The sequence below is a fragment of the Notothenia coriiceps genome, unplaced genomic scaffold (genome assembly GCF_000735185.1).
Source record: "Notothenia coriiceps isolate Sejong01 unplaced genomic scaffold, NC01 NC01_scaffold00000319, whole genome shotgun sequence".
Classification (NCBI taxonomy): domain Eukaryota; kingdom Metazoa; phylum Chordata; class Actinopteri; order Perciformes; family Nototheniidae; genus Notothenia; species Notothenia coriiceps.
This window is the reverse complement of record NW_011333020.1, coordinates 67677-82824: the sequence shown is the minus strand read 5'-3', so window position 1 is coordinate 82824 and position 15148 is coordinate 67677. Positions and strand designations below refer to the sequence as shown.

Here is a 15148-nt window from a genome sequence, read left to right as displayed (position 1 = left end):
GTTGGAAACAATCAGGCCGGGGAAAATAATCAAGGACGCAGGAGACAGAAAGGGGCGGGGAGCGTGGAGGCCTGAAATGAGAGGAAGAAATAATTAAGGGTATAGACATAAAGCACAAGACAAAGGGACATGACAACTCTAACATAAAGAATAAACTTTCACTATAAGTTTATTGGACATGACACACTTGTGCCTGCTTTTGTGAGCAGAGTCTCTTGATGCGTGGGGGGATAGTGGACAGCGCAACGCGGAGGTCCTGCTCCACTGACAGCCGGGTCCGGGTCTTGTTTTTGACATATGCGAGTGAGAAAAACGCCAGCTCGCACAAGTAGGAGGTTGGAAACTGNACAGGAAGTTAACCTAAATTACATTTAAGACATACAACTGCAACGAAAGTACCCAATTTGTGTTCTGTGAAACTGAAAAGGATATTACATTGTTTTTGTTACTTTCGTTGCAGTTGTATGTCTTAAATGTAATTTAGGTTAACTTCCTGTTTTATTTAGATGCTTTTATTTTGAAGGCAAGTTTACGCTGTTGACAGGAAGTTGTTGTTGCTATGGAAACAACATGACGGAGATAATTAATATCTTCAAATCTACATATAAAGACGGAGAAAGTAAAGAATAAAGTGTATGTTTAAATGTTGGCACCCCCCGAAGAGGCACAATCTCTTACGTTGAGTCTGGATACATTCTAAATCATCAGTAAAGTCTACGACCATATTTTCGTGTGTGGTTCAGGTGCCATCGTGTGGCCTTCTGTAGGCATCGTACTTGCTTCGGCTGTTGACCAAGTTCGGGGCCATCTTCGTGCGAAATTCAAAATTCCATATTCGTGTGTCCATCTGATGTCAGTTTCGGGACAGTGTGACGCGGGCTTTAGGGAAAGCCTTCATCCCATTCACATATTTAGACTCACATCTAGAAGCTGCTAAGTACAACCATACTCTGATCTGGTGACCACTGAGCAGCAGCACAGGGCCATGATAGGGCTTCGCAGTGGTGGTAATGAAGGAGGGACAAGAGTTATTTCTTCCCTTTCCCCACCCAAATCTATCCTGCCGGTCAAGGTGATGAAACAAGACATAAAAGAGAGCCTATCAAAGTAACATCCTATTTGTTTAAGAATACACACTACAGTACATTGCCAGTTAATTTGGAAAAACAAGCTAGAACTGATGCAGTTTCAACCATAAAACTGTTTCAACAAAAGCTCACTTTCACAGCCTTAATGAAGTTAACATGTATTGCAATCAGTTGGGTTGGACTGAAAACGTTTTTATCTGCTTTATAAACTGCCAACTGAGTTTGTCTTCAAAAGGGCATACACAAGGTAATATAAGAGGTGCTCAAATTGAGTAGAAAGTGTCATGTTTCCTGTTTTTAAAAAGGGTTTGTTATTTGAAAGGAACAGTTAATGGGAAACTATTCTGGGACATGAATGGGAAATAAATGCTATTGTCCGAATGACACTCTTTATTGTGTGAAATAGCGTGTAAATAAAATAAATTAAGTATGTCAAGTATTAGTAATTGTAAATATGTTGTTGTGGGTACAGATTCATGATTTGAAACGCTAACATATTACAGTTTTTCCTGTAATACCTGCCAGGCTGCATAATTCCTTATCTTCTCCTGAAAATGCAATCACCAAGAACTGTGCTGTCATTCAAAATCCTTTGTAATATTCTGTGCGGCATTGACCAAACAAGCCTCAGCTGCCTTGGGTGAGGTCTAGCCAAGGGTCTTTGTAAAGAAAAATGTCCATCTGCACACCAAGGTTGCCATCTATCAACTTGTCTGCATCAACACACTGCCCTATGTTGTAAAAATCTGAGGTTATTTCAAATACTGCAGCCTGTACAGAAAGTGCATAAATATTGAGTCCTCGATTACACAGCTCCGGTTGCTCTCACTTCTCATCGTGGTGCTCTCAGGTCCTTCTGCCTTCTCAGATCCTGCATAGCTAAAAACACAGCCTAGTATTGGTCAGCATGACGGCAAGAGCAGGAGTTCAAAGCCCTGCTTGAAGTGAACCTGGTGCATGCTAGCAGACCGTAACAACTGGCAGCAAAGCCAAAAAAGAAAAAGAGCGAAAGTCGGTGACAGCTAAAATGACACAGATGAAAATGTACTCGAAGCTGCTCTCTATACAAGTTTGGCTCCCCGGATTGCTCTGTGCAGCCTTCAAAGAGCATTCTGTTAGAGAAAACTTGTCCTGAGATTCACTGGACAGCCAAAACCAGGCAAAGTTTGCATGTGGGAGAGAGAGTGAGAAGGACAGGAATAGACTGCTTCTAATCTATAATGTGAATCTTACACCGTGTGCCCACCGAGAGTTTCCTAATAGTTAACAGAACAGTTAAATTAATAGTCCAAATGATAGTGGACAACTTGTTTTAATTACAATCAACAAGAACAACTATTCTCATTTAGATGTTCTAATTTGTATTTGGTTAACATTGCTTGCTCACAAGAGAACGACATGTGTGTGCAATATCCTATCGTGAACTGCACCTATTCCATTAACAATGAACCAACAAGTAGTGGGAGCAGATTAATAATGAATGTGAGAAAACCGAATGTTATAATTGAAAATCCTTACCTCTTCGGCATAGGCATCACAAAGTTTGTGTCCCGAGAGTAGTTTCGTTTTCAAGCTCTTGTTCTGAAAAGGAGAATAGAAAGAAATGAGTGATGCCATTGGTAAGTCTCCACTGTGTTCGTCACTTCATGTTCCCTTAACTTTTTTGCTGCTTTATAAAAAGTACTATTTAGTCAGTAGGCTTCAATTTCTCCAACAAGGCACTTGGCTGTTGAGGAGCCCTGACAGCAAGTGCTTGGTTGCCTCTCAGTTTGAAGAGCAGTCAGGAGTGCCCTGTCTCAAAGAGCACTCAGGCCCGAGGATAGGTCAGCATTGTAGCTCAGGCTTGAACTTTATACGTGATCAGTAAAGCAATCAAATCATTTGACTGGCAGCCTGTGAAGACACGCCATAGCACGGGTCAAAGGGTGTTGTTTTTTGGTGCCAGTTAACATCCTTGTTGCAGTTTTCAAACAATCTGGAGGACTGACTGCTACAATGTGTTACAGAAATGTTCATGAAGTACATTCAACCAAAAGATGTCTGCTGTTGAAACCAAAAAGGTGCTACTAACAATGCCAGATTCCTTAAAAATCTCAATTCAAAGTACAAACAATGTCTTGATAAAAAAAAAAGTCCCTTTAAAATATGTATTTCTGAATAATTTATCTTGGGTCAAATAAGCATGGTAAAACAAGTATCTTTAGTACAGTCCCGGGTTTCTTAATGCTATTGTCACAGTCAAAGGCTTGGGGTAAAAAGGACTAACACCAAGATCTTTCTCACTTACAGTAATTTAGTTTCAGTACAATGCACTGCTACATACTTAAAAGGAGCCAAGAGGAATCATGTAAAGACACTAGAGAATGGGACCTGAGGGTGATAACAGCTTTTGAAAGGAGGGAATTTCCCCTTTTAATTGACAATGATCTGTTAGTAAGAATGGTCTTAAGCTGACTGAATGCTTAACCCAAAGTACCCATCCAGACCTCAAGATGACCCAATAAAACAGCAAAATCCACCATGAGGAAAATAACACTGAGTCTGAAAGAACTACAATCGTACAGTCTCCAGCGTGTGCAGTTAAGGGAAAGTCATTAGGGGCAGACAGTCTCCGCTGTGATTTTAAATTAGATGACCGTCGCAGAGATTTTATTACAGTGGGAAAAAGAAAACTGCTTGAGAGAAAACAGTATAATGCAGTGGACAGAACATACTGCACTACACAGCATATGTATTTAACAATCCATCTATGAAATACGAAGGCATACACAGGCTTTTATTGGTTTGTACTGCAGCAAGTCTGAAGCTTGAATTCTTTTTAAACAGCTCCTTAGAATATGTCATATCAAGGTTAATATTGTTTCTGCTAAACATAATGGATGATCCAAGACTCGGTCGTTGTATCTAAGCTATCACATGCTTTGTGATAATAAGAAGTTTAAAGACAATAGTCTGTTCATTTTTGTGAGTGAGAATGTGAGTGAGAGTTTAATGAAACAGTTGGGGAAATATATAAAAAAAGGCATCACAGATCCTTGAAATGTGTACAAAAATCATCCTGATGGCTGAGTAAACCTAAAACTCATCCAACAGCATTGTTGTATATTGACAGGAAATAATTGCCACTCTTGCATAATTAAAATTGTACCACTTGTTTTATAAAAAGAAAACATACAATTAGATACAACTTAATCATAGCAACCGGTGGTGATTTATTAACACTTTTTCATTGACTCAGCATAACATTTAAAATTCTAAATGAGTTTATCAATGAGCCAATTAACTGTAGTTGAGGGTCTATTATTCAAACTCGTCCATTCAAACTCAAGTGAGAGCAATGAATATTCATCCACTATACTCAATTCAATGAAACTGAACACAGTGACGAACAGAAACAAAGCACAACAGAATAAGTTGGCCCTCGCTCTTCTCATATAGTACATGCATGCATTATGTTATGCTACATACAACAAACAAGTTAATGCCACAGCAATTACAGTATGTGAACGGATTAGAGTGTATGGGCTTAGACTGGGATATATCAGACTTTGAAACAGCATGATGGATGCCAGGAGGGTGGTCTTGAGCCTCGCCAAGACTGTGTCGTGTTGCTGGGCTTTACCATGGCGGTAATCTCCCAACTGCATGACGAATGGACCAGAAAACCTCTTCACAATGTTTGCTATGTGGGAGGCAGCCCTTGGAGGATCTACATGAAGAGGGTTTTTGCGTTCCTCGCTAACGCACAGTTTGAAACAGTCAACATCGAGGGTGAAACCGTTTGTTCCAAGAACACACAATACAATTCGTTTAAATGACAAATCTCATGAAAAAAAAACAAGTGAAATCAATTATTTTTCATTTCATTTAATCGTTTATTTGAACCGGGACAGTGCACATTGATGAACACTTTAAAACAAAAATAATGCTTACAAGTGTAAATGAGCCGGGTTTTAGCTTTGAGCTAATCCATCAGTAGTCCCCTCACATACAACATATAAGAACATGACATTTATATACATAGCAAAAATAAATACATGATATGCAGGAAGAGCATGAGCAGCATACAAGTATTTACCACATGGCAGTACAATGTAGCAACTATGGTATATAAAGTGCAAGTTAAGACACAAGTGCTACTAGGGATGTAATGATACCAAAAACTCACGGTACGATAATATCGGGATAAAAAGTCCACGGTATGATATTTATCGCGATATTGAAAAATAAAGAAAATAAATGTGAATCTTTTTTTTTTTTACTTGAATTCTTTTTTCTTTATTAAATAATACATCTGATCTGTATAGCATTTTAGTAGGATAGTAGTATTTTAAAGTGTCAACAATATAATAATCAGACCCTGCAATAGAATAAATCAAGGTTATCTTTTAGGAATATGAGCATGTCCACATTTCCAGGTAGAAGCGGGGATGTTTGGGCGTTTACAATATCCCCTGCTGTGGAAAAAACTCTCTTGCTTGGTACTGATGTTGCTGGGACAGAGAGATATCCTTTGGCCATGGGTGACAGCAGTGGGTCAAACTGTGCATTGTCTCTTCACCACTTCAAAAACAATACAGTTTTTGCCAAGAAGGTGAGGCTTATTGACAGGGCGAGATATACATATACTGTTGGTACTTGTCAATGTCTCTAGGTATGTACATGTAGCCCTGTAAATACCATGTCCTTTTGTGTTCTGTTGTTTTATGTTCATGTTGTAACCATGTCGGACAGGTCTACCTTGAAAAAGAGATCGATGATCTCAATGGGACCATCTGGTTAAATAAAACTAAAAAATAAATAAAATAAATCGCGGTAGATTTTGTCAGTCTCACGAAGGTATTGAGACATTTATTTACCGCGATATTGCGATATTCGATATATCGTTACATCCCTAAGTGCTACATAAAGTGCAAGAGGAGATACCCTTGTATAAAAGTGCATTTAGCGGTGATTACACGTCTGTTTGTTGCTCAACCATTCTTTGAGTGGATCTTTGAAGCTATTGAGAGTGGGACAATCCGGTATCTCAGTTGGGAGGCTATTCCACAATGAGCTGCCTTTAACGGAGAGGACATTTTGTCCAAAAGTTGTCCGTCTATGGTATGATGTAATATATACCATTATAGTTGTATAGGGATGTTTGTATTACTCACATTAGGAAAATGTAGTAATTATTACACGATGAGCACAATAAAATATTTACATTTGGAGGAAAGGATCTACAGTTCCAACAAGATATTTAAAAAACAAAATCTCAACAAGCTGTTTCAATGTTAAAACTGAAGGAAAAGCAGATCCAAAGAGGAAGATTTGGAAACACACATCTCAGACACTGTAGGGAAGTCTGTCTGTCCACCCTTCAGAATCAGAGCCAGTCAGTGCTTTTTTGGCTTCAGTGCAAGTGAATCAAGTTTGCATTTCTAGGAGATTTTTTGAAATCACAACATTTCCAAAAGCAATTATTGCTCATTGATGCTGCATTGATCTTATTTAGGTGGAGATAACACATTCATCTATTATGTTGTCGTGCTCTGATGATGGATCTGCTGCTCAATATAATTAGGGGACGAGATGGCTGTGAACCACAGGGACATTTTGGATACAGGACGAGTAGGGGTGTGTGCATCCACCAGCTGGCCCTTGATATCTACTTATAAATGATGTGGCCACATCCACAATTCTCCCTCTGTGTCATGGAACATGCTGACTGCTATGACAATTGCTCACAACACAGCTGCATCTGTATAGTTTGAATTAGCCATTTGTTTGCATGTTTTTACCACGCTTGCAGCTTTGATCCATACTGAAATATCTCAAAAACTATATGATGAAATATTGTAAAGGTGTAAGACTCTAGGGATCGAACTGACTTGGATAATGTCCTGACTTTTCATCCAACCCCACCACAAGGTTTACTGTTGTGTCAACCTGTTTGCAGGACTATATTGGGAACACAGCAAAAAGCTGCATTCAGACCACAAAGTGGCATTTTCTCATATACGGTAATTCCTGGCCTGTTTCTTTCCTTTGTGATTCAATTCTTACTCCCACACACCTATACAGTGTGCTGGTACTCCAACATGCACACTGAGCAGAGGTAATGAACTGAAATGGCAGTTGTTGTTGTGATTCAGGGGCAAATCTGTCCGTGTATCAATTCCTCACAGTTGCACCTCTTCTCGCCCCTACAGAAAGACCACCATTCGAGGACATGTAGAGTTGGCAGCTGTCATAGAAAAGTGACGCAGTTTAGCCCTGAGACATTCTCAGAGTGAAAATGAGATCCTCTGGAGCTTATCTGCCACAGCGCATTATTCAAATGTTGATACACTGAGCCACATATGTTGTACTGTGTTATTCCCACAGCGCAGTCATTCTGCTGACCTGAAAATACATTTCATATTTATATGTTGCTCATATTTTCTATTTAGAAAAATGCAATAGTGCACAAATGAGTTGGGAAAAGTATTTCTGTCAGCCTGCCACAAGGTCGTCTTCTCTGATCCTTGGCTTGTGCGGATTCCAACTTTGAATACAAATCACACGAGGGAATGATGGTTCGCTGGTAGCTTTTGGTTATTTGATGATTTTAAATGCAGAATCATATTATATTCTCTTTTCACAATCTGATTGCAGTGGGTTAAATCATTGAATAACTCCAACTTGCTTGCTGGTACCATAATTGACACGTGAAGGTGGAGCAAAGGTCCACCGAGCGCTGAACGTTGAAGAACTGAGGACACAGTGAGATAGTGTTAGTGGTACAAAAGAAAACACTTTTAAGTACTAGCAACCAGTCAATCAAAGTAGAAATGCACTAAAGCACAGACAAATTATTTTCAAAATGAACGTCATGCTCTTTAGAGAATACCGGAAATTAGTAATTGAGACCATAAACTCATGATCACAATGTTTACTGAGGAAAATATTGACTGAGAAGGAGGGTAATTGTTTTCTAAACTTCTATACAATCAGAATGTTTACGACCAGTAGAGTCGCCCCCTGCTTGCTATGAGAGAGAGTGCAAGTTTAACTTCACTTAGTGCCTCACTTATTAGCCCTGAAGGTTGCCGCTTGGTTTGTTGCCAAGTGTTCACAACACATGCCATATAATTATCTTTGTCTCTCACCATCCCCCCCATTTCTGTCAAATAAAAAGCGAGATTGACCCAAAAATGTAATAGAAAATCACAAACCATCTCAAGGACTTCAGCACTCAAAAATGTCTATCAGACTCAACTCAGGAGTTTCTTTCACACATTAAAAAGTGCTTAAATGTCAACATCAGCAACAACACTGAGGGTGTTGATGCTTGCTGTCCATCTCGGTCAACTTTCACACCACTTGACACACATCACTGGTTGCTCGATCCTTTAAGCCTTAGTGTGAAGTGGCGGAAACCACATTCACACCATCGGGGTGAGAATGCAGTAATGCACAGTTAATTTAGCTGTAATACATATTTTATGTCATCATTAAATTCCATTTCCGATGTTAAGATTAACACCTCGCGTGAAGCCTTTTGTCACAATGTTTAAATGACTCAAGTGCGATTTAGTACGACATTTTTCTTTTCGCTGCGATGTCACACTAGCCATGGCGTGCATGTCTCTTGACACCTCTCAGCTGTACAAGCGAAGGACTGATGTCACAACATATTTCAGCTTGAAAGGCCAATAAGCTTCATCGTTATGACAAAGCCAACAAAATGACAAGATGTTTCTTTTGCCTCCTGCCTTTAATAGCGTTGGCATCTTCGTCGTAAAAATACGACTTCTTTATTCATGGCCGCAATGAACTGCGACCATGAACCAAAACAGAGCCATTGTTTTCAGTGGAGGTTAATACAAGACACAGATAAGTAAATAGTCCTAAAATGAATCAAAAAAACAATTTAGTCTTCAATGTAGTTTTCAATTACATGTTCAAGAGATTTATGTTTAGCAAACCAAATATAGAAGTGCTTATTGTTGCATCAAGGAGTGCATTAATCCTCCTTAGTGAAGCAAACAGTGAAAACAGAAGATAGCATCTGAGAATGTAACACTTAGCTGAACTATAGGAGCAAAAGCTTGTTGAATTGATTCTGAGAGCGTGGGGCTTTATTGGAATCTCAATACTCACTACTCTTCATGTAAGAGGTGAGTTTTATCTTTGAATTCCTTTATTTCATATCATAATTTAGCCTTAGAAATTCACATAGCTCTCCTACAAACTCTTAGCCTGCAGGCAGAAATCAGCATTTGGTGAGACCTTGAGAGACCGCACAGTGTTTGGCATTGTAGAAATTGGTATGAGAAACTGCTTTCAGCCATTGTTCGGTTTGTTTGGTTGCAGTGGTGGGAGTGTAGATTGATAATAATCTGGCAAAGTGTTGTCAGTTCCTTCTAGACTTCCCTTTCATTTGAACTTTGAAAGACTCCAACGCTGAACCACTGGGGTAAACGAAGGGGAATTATAATATTATGGACTATTTAGAGTGTTTTGATTTTAAGTCAACAACAAAGTACTTTGTTGTGGGTTCTTATTCATGTGTCCCGTGTTAAATATTGAGTTGTCAAAGTATTACAATTAATTATGGGCCAAAGAAAGCATTGAAAGCTTGTTTTCTCTATGTATAATAATAGGATCAAAAAGTCATGGGGTCACCCAAAGTAGAGGGCCCAGCAACCTCTAGAATATTCCAAAAGCAGATACTTAAATTGACATAATCACTCACTGCACCGAAGACTGTTTTAGAAGAGATTTAAATCATATGGACAATGTTGGCTGCTAAACCTTTCCCCTCTGTAATTGTCTTTGACATCATTTATGATAAACAGGCTTCCAAAATACAGGTTTGTTGATGAAGCAAAATAGAGTTGGAAATGAAACAGGAACTTGGCTTGCCGTTCAATGTCAGCTCAGCTTTAAAAACCCTAAAAAATAACATTGAATAATTAACAGTAAATTATTCTTGAGGAAATTTCTTTTCAGCAAATCCCCATCTTTTCCTGACCATTAAAAACTGTTATTTATGAATGGCAGCTTCAGCAGTTTTAATCTCTTAACAGATTTCCCCCCCTGGATCTTGGTCCTCCTTATAAGTTAAGAAATGCATTCCTATTATAAAACAAAAAACACATTAGATCTATTTGACATCCTCCGTCATATTTTAATGAGAAGATTCCACACATAACATAATCAATTACGGTCTCTGTCCGTACTGTCCGACAGGCTTGTCTGCTTTTTTAAAGCCACATCGGAAGAAGATTGTGACGGGGCTTTAGCACTTATGTAGCTGTCGAACGCATCTTATAAATATTACTGGCATTAGCAAAGCAAATGTTCACTGTGGATAAGCTATTAAATATGACATGGCCCCAGACGTCTTACAAAGCATTTGGCGGCTTAAGCTAAACTCATCCTGGCAGTTTCTTAAGGGCTCTTCAGGTCAAAGGGGGGATTATACTTTAGTGAAAAGATTGCACTGTGTCATTGTGTCATGATTTTAGTTTTGTGTGTTTAGTTTTCAGTTGTATTTTGAAATTCTGTTCTCCCCGTGTCTGGTCTTCCTTCCTGTGTTGCCCTCCTGTGTCTGATTGTCTCCTTGTATTCACCTGTTGCCCCCCCCCCTGTTTTTCTGCCTCCCCTCCCCAGCTGTGTCCTGTGCTGTGATTACCCTTCTGTGTATTTAGTCTCGTCTTCCCTTTTGCTTGATGTTCGGTCGTCGTCTTTCTCGTCCATGTTACCCACCTGTTCCTGTCTGTAAGCTTGTTCCTCATGCTCCCCGGCTTGCTGATGTTAAGTTGTTTCTTGTTTTTCTTTGTCATCGGCTTTTTTTTATTAAAGCTCGCTTTTTGTTGATAGACCTTTTGTCTTTTTTACTGCATTTGGGTCCTATTTTCCCCAATCCTGACAGTACGACCGAACCAGTATGGACCCAGCAGTTTTTTCATTTTCACAAGAGCTGTATGAGCTTGAGAACACTCTTGAGTGCATCTTTAATGAGTGGATGAGAGCCTCATCTAGAGGGGCCAAAGAGGCTGTCCCGTTGGGGATCCCACCAACACCATGTCCTGTTCCGTTGGGGGTCCCGCTGACACCTGTTCTACCCGGGTTCCTGCCAACACCATTTCCTGTCCCATTGGGGGTCCCGCCGACACCTGTTCCACCGGGGTTCCCGCCAACACCTTGTCCTGTTCCGTTGGGGGTCCTGCCAACACCATGTTCTGCTCAAGTCCCTTCTCCGTCGGGGGTCCAGCCGCCACCAACTCCTGTTCCGCCGGTGGTTCCGCCGGCTACTAACCCTGCCAGTCCTCCGGGGCTGTCACACTGCCGTTGCGGTCTTCCTGCTTCCTAATATCCACATCCTTATTAGACCTGACCACATGCGTCTGCTCAATCATTATTACCCTATATTGCTCTTTGAATGGCCTTTGAATGAGCAGCTGTGTAAGATGCTTGACAATGCCTCAGGCTATTTCGAGGAAAAGAGATTAGATGAACTCTATTGATCCAGCCAGGAAAATTGGGAAGGGCTGGCGTTTCAAAGACAAGGAGAAATATTCCATGCGAAGTAGTCTGAATAACCATCAGCATAATAGGAGAGCTGCAGATCTCTGCAGTTACCCACCCACCAGAACACTAATCTTTTCTGGTCATTTATTTCATTGCTGTTCCTTGTATTTTTTCAAGTTGAATAAAAAAGCAAAAAGAACAAAAAACAGCAGAACGATGTGATAAATCCGATGGAAATGATGACAGTGAGGCCTTTTACGCAGAAAGTGAATTATCTTACAGATGAATTGAAACACTTGAACTGTAACAAATGAAGAACGCCTAGACAAATTATTATTCTTTCAAATTGAATAAATCAAAAGTTGATACAAACAATGGCTGCAAGGCACTGCTTCCCTCACTCTGAAGTGAAGTAGTGAAACAAAATGTATTTTACTGTGATGTTTCCCCAACAGCTCTAAAAACTTTAAACTGATCTGTAAGCGTTTAACCGCTTCACATTAAGTCCGTATTCAGATTATTACATCTTCAATTTTCCCATTAATATTTCAGAGTTGCTTTAAGGAACGAGTCGAATGTAGCTCAAATGATGAAGAAGGTTACCGATTTATCATACAGCAGGTAGATCAAATCATCCATTAGCAGGACCCTGAGCTCTAAACGGCTCCCAAAGCTTGTGAAGGATAAAAAAAAGGTCCTCTAGGTCAGTGGTTCCCAACCGGTGTGCCGCGGCACACTGGGGTGCCGCGAGCACTGTCCAAGTGTGTCGCAAAAAAACGTATTTTTATGTTCCACATTTTTTTCTCACTTAATAAACTTCACTTCATATACACTTTATTTTATTACATGTACAATGGAGTTCATAAGCTAATAAAACATATATTGCTCAGATTTAGAAATATTAAACTGCTTAAATTCTCATGATTTACGTCAGCCGTCATTGTTTACGGTGTGCAGAGCAGCTTTTTATCCTCGCGCCAAATAATTACAAGATGGATCGTTACGTAGTGACAATAAATAAAGAAGCACCCCAGCCCTCAACAACACAGGCAGGGATGACAGAACATGATGGAACAGCAGTGCAAAAGAAGTCTAAAAGCAGACAGTACAGCGAAAGCTACCTTCGGTATGGTTTCTCCTGGACTGGGGATGCTGACTGCCCGACGCCAGAATGCCTAATCTGCAGAGAAAAATTATCCAACGAAGGAATGGTGCCAAGTAAACTAGCAAGACACTTTAGCACAAAACATCCTTCTTATAATTCCAAGGACATTGAGTATTTCCAGAGACTGAAATCACAAAATGAGAAGCAGAGTCAACGTATGCTTTCGTCTCTACGTGTCTCTGACAAAGCACAAGAGGCCAGCTATTTGGTTGCTGAGTTAATCGCCAAGGCAAAAAAGGCCCACACTATCGCGGAAAACCTCATTCTACCGGCATGTAAGGAAATTGTCAGGGTAATGATAGGGCCAGATGCTACTAAAGAAATCGATAAAATTCCATTATCCAACAATACAATCAAACGTCGCATCGATGACATGTCAGTAGACATAGAAACTGTCCTAACTGAAAAAATACAGAGAAGTGGCAAATTCGCTCTGCAAGTTGATGATTCAACAGACATAAGTGGCCACTGTCAACTCATTGCCAACGTGAGATATGTTGACGGAGAATCCATTGAGGAGAACTTATTTTTTTGCAAAGAGTTAAACACACATGCAACCGGAGAGAAAATGTACAAGACCACAGCTGATTACCTGACAGAACAGGGTCTAAACTGGGGGATGTGCCACAGCATTTGCACCGACGGGGCTGCTTCAATGACGGGGAGGGTGAAAGGCTTTGTAAATAAAGTGAGACAGGTAAATCCCGATGTACAGATAACCCACTGCATGTTACACCGAGAAGCCCTTGTCGCCAAAGCTATGCCACCAGACCTCACTGCAGTATTAGAACAAGCTGTGAAAATAGTGAACTACATCAAGTCCCGTCCGCTGAAGTCGCGGTTGTTCAGCACATTGTGCAATGAGATGGGGGCTGAGCACCATGGCCTTTTACTGCACACGGAGGTCCGCTGGCTGTCACGGGGCAAGGTGCTGTCCCGTGTCTACGAGCTCCGCGACGAACTTGTTGCATTTGCAAATGAGCACGACTTACCCTACAAAGAACACATGGATGATGAATCGTGGTGGGTTAAGCTTGCATATCTGGCAGATATTTTTAGCCACCTCAATGACCTCAACATCAGAATGCAAGGGAAGAATGAGAATATCCTGACAGCCACAGACAAACTCAATGGTTTCCGATCCAAGTTAAGACTGTGGAAAAATAAAGTCGCCAAGAAAAACATTGAAATGTTTCCGCTGACATCCAGTGACCCAGCGCACAAGACAGCATTTTTTCTACAAGTTGTAGCTGCTCACCTGAGAGTGCTGGAGGAGAGGTTTGAGTCATATTTCCCTCCTATGAATGAAGACTACGATTGGCTCCGGGATCCGTTTAATCCTCTGTCATTAATATCAGCCACAAGTTTAAACAGCAGAGCTCAGGATGAACTCGCAGAGCTATCTATGGACCGCTCCCTGAAACTGAAGCACGGGGAACTACGTCTGGATATATTTTGGCTGCTTGTGGGACACGAGTATCCATCCCTCTCAGAGAGTGCCATCAAGGTGCTTTTACAGTTTCCAACCTCCTACTTGTGTGAGCTGGCGTTTTCCTCACTCGCATATGTCAAAAACAAGACCCGGACCCGGCTGTCAGTGGAGCAGGACCTCCGCGTTGCGCTGTCCACTATCCCCCCACGCATCAAGAGACTCTGCTCACAAAAGCAGGCACAAGTGTCGCACTCGCACCGTGTAACGGTCTGAGAAATGTTTATGTTTGGATGTTAATTTGTGTGCCTTTCTTATAAATGTATGATTTATGATTTTGTCAATCAGTATTATCTGGATAGCGAAATGCAGAATGTTTCATATTTGGGATGTGGTTGATGAGTCACATGACCACAGTCAGGTCAGAGGGCATTGTTTCATCCCTCCAATTCTATTAAGTTATTATTTAATCTCAGTGATCATAGGCCTGCCTCTTTTGAAATCCAAATGTAAAATAATAACTGTATTGATATGTATTCGTGTTTTTACACAGGTAGGCCTGCTATTTTCAGCCAAAACAAAAGAGCCTACTTAGTAGGCCTGTTTATAATATTGAATTCATCATAGAAATGGTGTTGATATTTTTAGTCTGGTTCTTGTTATTATGTGTGAATACATTATTTGTTCTATAAAATGTTCTATTCAATTAAATACACATTTGAAAACCAATTTATGGTGTATTTATGATTTTAGTTTAAGCTCTGAAGTGGTTTTTAAATCTACAAAAAGTTGGGGTGCCTTGGGGTCGAGAAATATTTTCAGGGGGTGCCTTGGTAGAAAAAGGTTGGGAACCACTGGTGTAGTGTCTTCGGCCATTCTAAACTCCTAGAGGCCTACGTCTGTTTCTGTTTTTATTTTGAAATTCAGTTCCTGACGGATGCCAAAAAGCCAGAGATTATGGAA

At 40.4% G+C, this 15148-nt stretch overlaps 1 protein-coding gene across 1 annotated transcript in view; it reads right to left on the bottom strand.

The window, feature by feature from the left end:
• Positions 1-15148, bottom strand: part of luzp2 (leucine zipper protein 2) — a gene marked incomplete at its 5' end in the record, with an annotated part of 77332 nt that overhangs the window by 32142 nt on the left and 30042 nt on the right. Inside the window, one exon of the mRNA XM_010766800.1 lies at positions 2607-2669. Coding sequence (XP_010765102.1) covers positions 2607-2669 — 63 coding nt within the window. The remainder of the gene's footprint in view (positions 1-2606; positions 2670-15148) is intronic.